Genomic DNA, 13,053 nt, shown 5'->3' with positions numbered 1-13,053 from the left:
CAGGGGTGGGGGGTGGTGCGTCCTTAGAGTCCTCTCCTCTCCCTTCCTGGTCATCTGTGTGCTCTGCTCTCTGTGACTTGAGCTGCGGGGCTATTGTTGTGCGGAATACATACGAAATCCCGGCATTCGAAATACCCGACAAGGGGGGGGTGTATCGCCCCCTTGCGGGTTCGCTGCGCTCGCCACGCAGAGGGCCCGGTGCCTCGCTATGCTCGGCACACTTATTTATTCTCCCTTTATGGGTGTCGTGGACACCCACGGAGGAAGAAAGTGTCGGGATTTTGGCGGTCGGGATTCCGGCGTCGGGATTTTGAACGGCGGGATTCCGACCACCAGGATTTCAACTGCATCCCTGTTGTGCAGCTGGTGGGATGCAGCTAAATCTGGCTGCACAAGGCCATTGGCCTTTCTGGCATTTGCCAGAAGTGCCAGATGGCCAGTCCGGCCCTGGGAAGATGTAATATGTATAGAGAGAGTTAGATTTGTGTGAGTTATTTTGTTTCTGTGCAGCGTACAAATTGGCTGCATTATTTTTACACTGCAATTTAGATTTCAGTTTCAATACACCCCACCCAAATTTAACTCTCTGCACATGTTACATCTGCCCCACCTTCAGTGCACATGGTTTTGCCCATTTTAAGAACAAATTTGTGCTGCAATCAGATCTGTATAAGGGACATAGTGCATAAACACTGAACTATTTAACAATAAAAATAACAATATATTTATTATCATGATTTATTTATTTGGCTCCACAAGGGATCCATAGCGTCCAATTACAGAGTATATAATTGAATAAGCAAAACGGTGACTTTCAGTTGAATACAGTAGAGGACAAATTCAGGGTACATACACATACTGTATCTGCACCAGCAGAGGACACTGGGATAAGCATCAGAAAACCGTAGGATTTGGTGCCGCCAAAGAAGTAAAGGTGCCCACACACACACCGATCCCGGCGGTGCGATGCTATGCGATAGGGTGTGCGCTCCCGCGGCACCTCATCGTACAGTACAAAAAGTATGTGCTGCACATACTTTTTGTACTAGCTTTGTTTAGCATAGCATCGCATCGCATGCACATCGTATGCACAAGGCATACAATGCAATGCTATGGGCGGGATGCTATATAGCAGAGATGCGGTAAAAACCCCGTTTTCGGGGTTTCTACCGCATCTCTATATGCTATATTGTGCCTCCGCAGTGTCAGCGCTGCGGAGGGAATCGCCAGCAAAAGCTGGCGAATCCCTGCAGAAGCCTATGGGCTTCTTACCGCAGCGCTGTTTGAGGGATCCGTCACACGGATCCCTCCCAGCGTGCCCTGCGGCCGGCGCCGGGGTCTGCGCATGCGCAGATGGACTCCCGGGTCACAGACCCGGAAGTCCAGTGCCGGCACCGCATCGCAAGTGACAGCTCTTATCGCAAGAGCTGTCCCTTGTGTTAATAACGGCATATGTTACAGCATATGCCGTTATTAAAAATGCGATGTCCGGCGAAGGGGGGCCGCGGATGTTATAACATCCCGCCATATGTGTGCTAGTTAAGCCCACAACGCACGCCGGGATCGGTGCGTGTGTGGGCACCTTAAGAAAAGGGAAAAACAAATTATGGAAGAAAGCCCTGCCAGTGAGCGCTTACATTCTTTATCGGTTGTGTTACAGTGACCATCTCATTCGTCGTTATGATATATCTAGTCATTAATGACCTAGGCAAAAATGTGACTGTTAGAGGGGGGGGGAGGAGTTAGCGACCCATAGGCGCATGCATATTTAACGATATAGTGGGTACATACTGAACGTTCTGTCAGTTAACTTCTGGCAAATTGTATTTATGATCAATATGCAAATTTGGTTGTTATTTAATCACGCACATGGGTGCTACGATCCATGCAAAGTCATCATGGAATCGCTCAATCTGCCGATCAGTGATCAACTCTGAATTAGGCCCATACAGAGGCTGTATACTATGTTAATAGGCCTGAGCTGCTTGTTTGTTGTATTTGCACCATTTGTGCATAAGATGCACTGTAACTAAAAAGTGATATGCATAGGCACTCTGCACTACTGAGTCACGGTTATCATGGTGCGATGACAGGGGTCGGGGCTATTCATGACCCACGGGAGCACGCATCATGAAACTACCCATCATGCCTTGCCACAGTTTTGCTATTAGGGAATGATTATTATAGAGATACAATATTAAAACTATGGCAAGGCATGCTGGGATGTGTAGTTTCAGAACAGCTTGAGGGCCACAGTTTGGCCATGCTTGCGATACTCACTAAACTATATGCGTGATAATATCGTTAACAATATCGTGTATACAGCAAGTTTAGCAATGTGACCACAAATTTCTGTAATCAAAAAGTTCTTAGCTAAATTGTAGTAGATGCTTAAAAACAAACAGTGATCGTGCACAGTGGGGAACAAAAAGACAGCTAAAAAGAGAGAAGCAAGAAAGAGCTTCATGGAAAAAGAGGAAATGAGAGAAAGGGTCTCAGACAAAGAGGGAAGAGCGGGAGTTATGGTGCCCACACACGATACAATTATAGTACAAAATGCATGTAGTTGACACCTGCATAGTCAAAATCTGGTGTAGCTGTATACAGTGTGAAATAACACACATTGTATAGAAGAGAGAAAGAGAGAAAGATGGAGATGACAGGTAGGAGTTGATTGTTGCTGGTTGTTTAGGACTCTCCATTTGATCACTTTTTGAAGCTTGATACATCTGGCCCAGAGAGAGTGATAAAGAGGGGCAAGATGGAGCGAGAAATAATTAAGCTACTGGGTGAATACATAATCAAAATATGAACATCTAACTATCCTTGTAAAAGGAAGAATAAACAGATTATTTATCTGCAACCTCACCACCACAGTCTAATCTCTTTATATTTTGAATGATAAAAATATAAAATTGTCACGTAATTACCATGGCATCTTGACAACAGGGACAGTGCGTGCCAAAGGCACCAAATAACGCACACCGTAATGCCCAGCGGTGGCTTGTACCTTATTGGGGGAGGGGGGCTGCCTCTGGCCGCAGCGGTGTGCCACGATTCAGTCACCCCCCTGCCCGTGTCGCCACCGCTGCAGACTCCTCTTCTGGATCGGTCCCCAGGGGCAAACGCAGGATTTTCAGAAGGGGGTTTCCAGAGGGGGCGGAGCAAAGCACGGAGATGGACACTTAGGTGACCCAGTATATGCCAAGTCAGTTAAAGTATTATATATAGACCAAATGTATATAAATAATAATAAAATATATATATATATATATATATATATATATATATATATATATATATATATATATATATATATATATACACACACACACACACATACACACATATATATATATATACACACACAAACAGGGGAGTCAACAGCAGTGTAGACCCCTGGGCTTAGCAATGTATTGGGGCCCCTACCGATCCTCCAGCGGTAGGGGTGGGGAAAGCTTTGAATGCCTGCGGGTGGTAGGGGATATTATATCAACCGCTCAGCATGTAGGACCTGGATCAGTAATTTCCACTAATTACCCCATTACTGCACAGATGGTGGGAGATGGGGTGGAAGAAGGGGGCATTGGGCTGAATGAAGGGGACCTGATACATAACTTCCAGGGTGGTAGAGGATGTTTAATATGCAGAGGAGGGGTGTATAGTCGAGTGGGCTTATTATTCATATTTTTCTTGTGGAATGACAGCTTGCTTGACTGCAGAGATCTCCAGTTCCCGGAAATAAATTTCTTAGATTTTAATGGAAGTAAAAACTAGAGAATCCCACCTACCAAATGGTACTGGGGACTAGGGGATCAGAGTTCAGGAATCTGCCAATGAGTATATAAAACTGCCAATCTGCCAATGAGTATATAAAACTAAATACCAGGTGTATGGAGCTGGAGCAGTAACCAGCTAATGGAAGGCTGATATCTCTGGATCTGGGAAAAGTAGAGACAAGCTACTAGTGTTCCTCAAAGGGGGAGAGCTCCAGCTTTTGGAATTTATCCTCAGAAAAACTCTAAGTCAGACAGAACCTGAAATATCTGACTTGGAAGAGCAATTAACAGGCTTGGATGGGGACCACTGCTTTGAAGTCGGATATCTCCGGTTCCCAAGGGCCGATTTTAAAAATTCTTATACCTATGGAAAGAGGGGACCCTCAGCTTTCAGAATAGGATACTTAGACTCCTGGGGGGGTTTCTGGGTACTCAGAAACCCCCCTGCGTGCGCTACTGGTCCCGTCGCCTTTTCTGCGATGAGTGACAGGCGCCGGGACTGGCGCATGTGCACATGCAGACAACTTCTATGGGCTGCTTGGGCAACAGCCCATAGAAGCAATCTTGAAATGTAAAGCAATGAAATACAATGTTATTGGTGGGACCCCAACACAAACCTTCATCCTAGTCTCATAGCATGACTGACTTTTTCCACCGATTTCAATTTCCATCACCACATGATACACCAGAGTCAGGTGGATGTGAGGTGTCTATTGGCAGTCACCACTTTATGCAAATGCTGATACAAAGCTCTTCCCTCGTGTACATCCATGGAATTGAAGGTGCAAGGAATATGAAGCCCACTGACACTCCCCTAAAAATGACATCTATATTGCAGGGCCGGTGCTGATATTTTGAGTAATAAGCTCCATGGGTTATATATTCCATCCATACACAAAAAAGGTACCAGATGAGGCAGCCATTTTTTGGCACACTACATAGAATTACCTTGGGTAGAATAGGTTATGCCTATTATAGGCTACACAAAATGGCCTGATAGAGTGACCTAAAAAGGCAGGATCGGGGTCCCAAAATAAACACCAGGTCTATGTATATTTCATCCCATTCACAAGCATACCAGATGAGGCATTCATATTGGGCACACTATGAAGGTTACACTGTGGAAGAGGAGTCATAAAAGGGACCCAAGACATACATGGGAGATACCTTTCTAAACATGAAAGGTAAAAGAGCATTGATGATATTCAAAACAAAACAAATAATAATTATTATATTGAAACAAAAACTAAAAATCGCCATAGCAAGCCATGCAAGGGTACACAATACACTAGTTGTGGATTCAAGTGCTCCAGAGACGTTGTGGACACAAAAAAAAACGTAAAGAACTCATGTATATCTTTTCATTCCACAACCTTTTCCATGTCAATTTTGTGCCTGTCGTCCTTTTGGTGTCGACCTTAAGATCCAAACCAAACTCTGGATGCTTACTGTTTGTAGTAATACTGGTGTATCAATGGTAAAATAATTATCAGTGATATAGTGAAAAATAAAATGGTAAATAGACAAGTAAATAAAATCAGCATAATAGTGCACAATGGATATAAAACAATATATAATGTCTACATAAAGATAATATGTACATAGTATGCAGAAAATTGTATCAAGTACTGGATATAGGTCAGAAATGAATGTGCGAGGCTAATGGCCAATTCGGACTATCCGATTTTGGCTAACTGCACTTAGGGTGTACACCATCTTACTTTTTGGTCCTAGGCCAAATACATTCTATATGTGACATTGTCAAGATAGACTTGCCTAAACGTTGCAAAATTGCACGCAGCTGAACCCTGTGTGATTTTGACTATTTAGTCAAAATCAATAGCCAAAATCATAGTGTCTCCACAGCTTAAGACTGCAGGGGGGAGACCACAGATTTTTAATATACATCAGCATGCAAAAAAAATCTTTAGCCAAAGCTTGCTTAAGGTGCCCATACAGGCAGGGCCGGATTTGTGCCTAGGCCCGTGAGGCACCGGCCTCAGGGCGGCACCAATTAAGGGCGGCAGACAGGCTGACATTCTGTTAAATGGCACAGCGGGTGGGCAGCGGCGAGTGACGAGCGCCGCCACCGCAGACATGAATTATCATATGTCAACGGCAGCGCCGCTCGTCACCCGCCACTGCCCACCCACTCTGCCATGCACATTACATCACCGCTTAGTTGCTAGGTCCAACGGTCCCCCTGCGCGTCCGGAAATGGCTCAGACTCACTGCAGCCGGCTCCCACCCATTGGCTACTCTACACACAGTCTATTGGCTGCTGTGTATCCAGCAGCTGAGCTGTCAGTCACAGTGTGTGAGCCGGAGAGAGACTGACGGAGACAGTGTGCTAATCACTGTACTAATAAGTGCCTCCCTCCCTTCGAGTCCTCCGTACAGTGAGCAGTCCAGAGTGCTTAAAAAAAATATTAAGGTGGGCTACAGTTAAATTTTTATGAAATATATATAAATAACAATGTATATACATATATGATTACATTAAAATAGGGGGGGGACACAAAAATGTTGTGCTTAGGGGCGGCCTGACCCCTAAATTAGCCCCTGCATACAGGTACCAATTACCCGGTACTTTGGGCCTTATTCAAGTTCACTCTTTCTGACAAAATCCTTCTTAGATGGACAAAACCATGTGCACTACAGGGGAGCAGATGTAAAATGTGCAGAGAGAATTAGATTTGGGCGAGTTATTTTGTTTCTGTGCAGGGTAAATAATGACTGCTTTATTTTTACACTGCAATATAGATCTCACTTTGCAGTAAAACCCAGTGTTGCAAGTAAGGGGGTACGGCGTGGTACGGAGTACCTGTAAGAAATATGTTGCAGGTACGCAGTACCACTTACCTCCTGACCCACTGTCAATTTTATTTTTATTTTAAGTCTAAATATAATGCATCCACAGCCCGCCCACCCAGCGTTATGATTGGTGCTGTATGCAGCTACTGCTGATTTAGCCTGTCACACTGACAGGCATCAGCGGCGCCGACAGCATGAAGAGCAGGCTCCACAATTGTAAGCACAAGCTGCCCGGCTCTCCCCCAAGCAAGAGCCAACCCACCCCCAGTCATTCCCTGTTTCTCATTCCCTGTCTCCTGATGCCACGCCACTATTGTCATTTAGTCACTCCTCTAGCTTTGTGTGACCACGCCCCCTCATGACACATTGCCACGCCCTTTTTTGGTGGAGGCCATCAGTACCACCAAGAAAAAAATTCTACTTGCACCACTGGTAAAACCCCACCCAAATCTAATTCTCTCTGCACAAGTAACATCTGCCCCACCTGCACTGCACATGGTTTTGTCCATCTAAGAAGGATTTTGTCAGAAAGAGTGAACTAGAATAACCCCCTTTGTGCTAAAATAGCATCGCATCCCATGCACAACGATGCTATTTTAGCACAAAAAGTACCGGGTAATTGGTACGTGTATGGGCACCTTTACTTATATTGCTCTATCTTAATGAATATTCACTTCATTCTCACTATTATAACCAAGACTTTACTTCAATTTACCATATTTGTAGACACAACTGTATTTTGTTTTCATCGCAGTCCCAAGAATTTAGGTATATGCTAAAGTGCATAATTTAGAGTTAGTCATTAATAAATATGGTAAGTGTACGCATGTTGATTCATTTTAATCCATATATTTTAGATCTTATTTTGTTTACCTTTTGTAAGTGTAAAAATCAATAACCATAACTTTTTCAAAATTTAGGGGAAAAAAAATGAAAATATTCACTAAAACTGCATGGCAACAATCAAACTCTTTCTGAACAAGGCTATTCTCTGTTCCAAATTAAAAAATAAAATAAAATAAAAAACTCCAGATACAGTTAAAAGAGGTCTGCATAATGTCTAAATGGTCACAAAGCTTGCAAAAAAAAGCATTGCGGAGATCGATAAATAAAGTAAACCGGCTTTGACGAGCCTAAGAACACCGGTATTGGGCACTATCAATAGAGGGGAAAAAAAAACCTAACAAGTCCAAATTTGAACCTTTCAGAACCAGAAGCTCAGTATGTTTGAAGAATGGTTGGAGAACATTTAATAGACAATTGTACAAGTCACACAGTTAAACATGGTGATGGTCATGTCATGTTTTGAGGTGATTTAATTTAAAGAACATCAACTATGGATAAGAAAACAATAAGAAATGGTACCACAGTATTATAGCACCAAGTGGAACTCTAAATATTGGAAAGTGGGTTCATCATACAACAAGACAACGACCATAAGCACACATCTTAACTGTGTATAAATTATTTGAGAAACTAGAGAAATCAGAAAGTTATACAAAATATAAAAATTACCTCCTCAGTCACCTGATCTAAAATCCCAATGTGAAACTCTGGGATGAATTACACCAAAAGGTTTGTATAATGGCTACAATTACTAAAATGCATGGGAATGTCTCAATGAGGCCTGAAAAGGCATAACTTATAAAACCTTAGAAAAGTTGGTGTCTCAAATGCCCAAAATACAGTATGTGAAACAGTGACACGTGCCAAAGAAGGACACAATGATGATAAAAATGTATGTTAAACTATACAATTATAAATAATTTTAATAATGTTTACTTATATCATGTGAAACATTATTATGAATTATATCGTTTAATTATTTCACTAAATTGTGAGGGTATCCAATTGTCCGTGGTAAACTAATGGGTAATTGTCTTACTGGGGGTTATCCAATTTGACCCGATAAACTGATGTGAGCTGCAGCTTATCTGGAATTTTATTTCCATCAAACACAGGGCTGTGGTGGTAAAAGCATACAAGTGTCATTTAATCTGTGTGGGTTTTTTTAACCACTAATTGGATACCCCCTTTGTCTTTTATTAACAATGCTTTTCTACTTTTGCATGCTAGTGTTTTTCATACCAGAAAGCACATACAAACATCGCTACACCTATATAAAACATTCATAGATTTTTTTTATTTTTCATAAAGGTTTAGAATAGATAGATCATTTAAAATACTTTAGCAGGAGTAAGGAAATCACTAAGGACCAGGCAACACTTAACATCTGGAAGGGGTTATTAAGGGGCACTGTTTGGGATCCTAATACCATCATTTTCTGTTGATATGCCTGCTCTATATTCACAAGCTGGTACTTGTAAATCATTTGATGTCATAATAGATTGCTATATGCCTGCTGTTTCTTTGATTTCTTGTAAGTGCATATATCATATAATAATTGAATGTCAAGTTCAGCATGACTTCCCTATACATTAATCCAATTTTGATGGTGCCTATTTCACTGCCTGGCTGAAGTTTTCTTAGTTACTTGTACACCAAGGGTACGGTTAATAAAGCTTTAAATCACCTTTTTTCATTTTTAGAAGCTTTAGTACATTTATTCCACCAAGGAGGAAAAATTACATTATACTTTGATGTGCCTATATGCAGCATGACTTAGTAACAGTATGTATACATCTGTTATTTATTGTGCATTTTGGATGTGGAGGAAAATAGAAAAAAAACAAAACACCACAACCTTTTCCTGTTCTTCCCTTTTCTAAAACGATACCTTATAGCAGGGGTGGGGAACCTCAGGCCCGGGGGCCATATGCGGCCCCCATAGCCGGTCTGAGTGGCCCTCAAACTCGCCTAGTGGCTTTGCCGGGAGCCAAGGACAGGGGAATTCTCGCGATAGGTCCGTAGTTCTCACGAGATTCCTCTTAATCAACAGCAGCCAGAGACTGTCAGTCCTATTCAGCGGCAGCCCCTGAGCGTGGGATGGCTGCAGCAGGACAATTTGTAAGAGGAATTTTTACATATGGCCCCTCAAAGGATTTTTTTCCCCCATACAAACGGCCCTTGGCACAAAAAAGGTTCCCCAGTCCTGCCTTATAGGAACACCATGATATCTAAGTCTCCCCTCCATTTTTTTTATATCATTATACTATTGTTATTTATATTTCTGTGTGCCAATTGTCAGTGCAAGAGAAAACAGTAAGCAAATAATTCAGCTTTACAGTTATCTACAGTATACTAAATTTCAGACACTAAAAAAAAAAAACCCACAAGCTGTTACAATATGTTGAAACCGTGTATCACTGCACAAAAATCATCATTTTCCCATAAAGCAGAGCTCCTAAGAACTAACCTTTCTTGTGGAACAGCAAACCAATATTCAGGCTGTTTTCTTTTTCGTATATATTGTTGTACCATGGCCGTGGTGTGAGCAGCAAAGGACTTCCTCATGGGTTTGCCCACTTTAATACATAAAAACATGGGAGGAATTTTGCTCTTTTCTTCTTTAGATGGCAACATATCTTAGAAAGCAAAAATAAAATGAATTTTAAGGTTAGACTCATCTTTGGTATTTTCCATTTTGTTATCACTGGAAGGGAAATGAGAATTTTAAAGTAATACAATTTTTATAACAGACAACCACTGCCAATATAAAACAATCCTGCATTCAGTAGCAAACTATCTGTACATCTACTGCAAAGGCCGCCATTTGATTGTCTGATAGGGCCTATACACGGGGCGATTTCAGACCATTTTCTAAGCCAGTGGTTCCCAACCCTGGTCCTCAAATACCCGAAACAGTGCACATTTTCCAGGTTACCCAGCAGGTGCACTCATTATTCAGACACATTTTAAAAGATCCACAGGTGGAGCTAATTATGTCACGTGTGATTCTCTGTGGAGACCTGGAAAACGTGCACTGTTGGGGGTACTTGAGGACCAGGATTGGGAACCACTGTTCTAAGAGATCTGACTAGATCGTTTAGAAAATGACCCTACATCACTCTGTGTGTAGGTGCGATAGCAATGCTCTGTCCCGCACCTCACTATCGCTAGGCGATTAAGATTCTGCATGCAGGATAAATCTAGTCAGATCACCAGTCAGGGCCAGTGTTCTCACAGGAGATAGCCCTGATAGATCACTGATGAGTGCTGAGCAATCTAGCATTGCTCAGCACGGTTGCCCCGTGTGTAGGCCCCATGAGAGAACAGGTCCGGAACTGAAAGATTTCCCCTGAGACAAAGCTAGTTTTACAGACCCAATCAATGGCATGAAAAGTTTTTTTGACACCATTATGCACATGTAGCCTCCTGACTGCACATGTGACACAAGTGGTGAGTGCTGGGTAGGGATCATATGATGCCACCAAATGGTACTAGCTTATTACAATACCATAATAAGGAAGTAATGTCACATTTCTTTGTAAAGTTAGTGTTTTTTGAGGCTTTTCACCTAATCGTTTCAGTCTTCAAAATGAGAAATAAATAAATAAATTCAAAAAATTCATAAAACCAAAATAGTGTAATAGATCCACCATTCAATAGGTACCTGGTAACCCAGTGCAGAAATGGGACTAGTTCAAGATGTAATCTCAGCACAAGATAAGTATTGAGGGAACCCACTACTTAGCAATCCCCTATGGAAGTGGTTTCTTAACCCTGGTCCACAAGTACCCCTAACAGTTCAGGTTTTCAAAGTCACCCAGGCAATGCACTGTGTATCACCACCAACTGTCACATTTTAAAAATCCACAGGTGACCTGGAAAACATGAACTGTTACGGATACTTGTGGACCAGGGTTGGGAACCACTGCCCTACGTGGATACACTCAACCTCTGCTGTAATAATGGTATTGTAGTACATTAGCACCATTTTATGGTAAAAACTCATTTACAGTCATTGGTTACAGTTTCCATATTACCAGATACATAATAAAAAGAAGGAAATCTAACCTTCTATTGGTCCTTGCATTCTCTTCCGTAACCACAGTTTTAACTCCGACTCACTATCCACTTGGGTTTCTTTTTGGCTGCTTTCTTCTGAAGAGCAAGGCGACAGAGGATCAGGTGATCTCTCCGATATATGGTCTGATTTGAGCTGTGGTTTTTCCGTTTTTGTGCTGGTTTCCCCAATGTCCTCTCCAGTTTTCATACAGACAACTGACTTGCCACCCTCTGATGAAATAGAGGTGTCCTCTTTTGTGGGACTCAGGCAAAGTTCTATGTTTTTGGTTTCAGTTATGGTTTCTAAGACAGACAGTTGTTCACTTGCAATCTCCTCAATATTTATTCTAGCTATAGAGTCGGAAATAGGTCCAGAAAAACCCACTTCTACTGTCCCATTACAATTCAAATCCTCCTGTGGAAAAGCAGCGACTATCCTTCCATCTGATCCGGCACATATATCATTTCCATTCTGCTGTGCTAAAGACTCTACTAGCTCTATAAAGTCTTCTTCATTGGATGAATGACCAGATTTTTTGGTTTCAGAGTCCACAGTGATTTCCAGGGATTCCTTAGAATCTTTTGTGAAATGGTCATTAACATTTAGCAGTACTTTTGATAGGTTATCTGGTAATGTATTTGTATCTGGCTCTTCAGTGGTTAATTCTACATCAACAGTCCTTTTTCGCTCTACAGTGCTTACATCAGTAATGCCATTCTGCCGTTTCCCCTTAAGAGATTTGAACTTGCTGAATGGATTGATGTCCTTTTCAGATGAGAGATCCTCCCATTCCCCAGGCCTGTACAGAGGACAAAGATCCTTGGGTATATCGCTGTCGAGGGAGAATGGTGGATGGATGTGGAATGTTAAACCAAAAATAAAATTAAAAATAACAAAAAATAAAAATTAAAAATAAATACTAAAAAATATACTTAAAATAAAAAAAAGGTACACAAGTGTAAAATTATCCTGACAACATAAAAAGGTTTGATAACAGAAATAGTAATAGATAACAAAAGTAATAGGTGAAAAGGAAAATAAACAAACATAGATGTTTTGTGAATGACATGACTGGTGGGTTACACACATTAAGCAATGCAAAGGAGACCTGTGACCACACATAGAAACCAAATATATGCATTAAAACAGAGACACTCAATTTGTGGGTCATGACCCCAATTAGGGTCCCCGATTGCTGGATATGCAATCCATTCAGTTGGGCCTAATATAGAAATCCTCAATTGATCAATGTTCTACAAAATGTCAGTTATACTCCCAAACAGTGTCCATCTGCTTGTGTCCTTAACTGATGAACTGGCACGGAGAACAAACCTGATCATCAAAGGAGTAGTCTTCAGTATAACCTAGTCTCGAGGCTGCTCTCCCAACCCACTGTCACGTGCCTTGGCAATCCCTGAGTTTCTTACTTTTTCCCATCAGGCCACCTTGCTCTCGCATACATTTTTAAAATAATTTATATCCAGTATCCAGATTATGATTGCTGTACTGTTTAGCAGAGCAAACCATAGACAAACACAAGGGGTGTTTTAT

The 13,053-nt window shown here is 41.7% G+C and overlaps 1 protein-coding gene across 6 annotated transcripts in view; it reads right to left on the bottom strand.

The window, feature by feature from the left end:
- The window catches only part of NCOA7 (nuclear receptor coactivator 7), a 167,039-nt gene that overhangs the window by 42,104 nt on the left and 111,882 nt on the right, over nucleotides 1-13,053 (bottom strand). For 5 of the 6 annotated variants that reach the window (XM_083176688.1, XM_083176687.1, XM_083176685.1 and 2 more), the window contains 2 exons: nucleotides 11,511-12,334; nucleotides 9,910-10,078 (listed from right to left, as the gene is read on the bottom strand). In XM_083176688.1, coding sequence (XP_083032814.1) covers nucleotides 9,910-10,078; nucleotides 11,511-12,334 — 993 coding nt within the window. The remainder of the gene's footprint in view (nucleotides 1-9,909; nucleotides 10,079-11,510; nucleotides 12,335-13,053) is intronic. The other variant, XM_083176689.1, reaches the window with a different exon arrangement.

Source organism: Crinia signifera, chromosome 3 (genome assembly GCF_055691185.1).
Source record: "Crinia signifera chromosome 3, ASM5569118v1, whole genome shotgun sequence".
In the NCBI taxonomy this organism is placed as follows: Eukaryota; Metazoa; Chordata; class Amphibia; order Anura; family Myobatrachidae; genus Crinia; species Crinia signifera.
The sequence above is the reverse complement of the archived record's forward strand: the minus strand, read 5'-3'. Positions and strand labels throughout refer to the sequence as shown.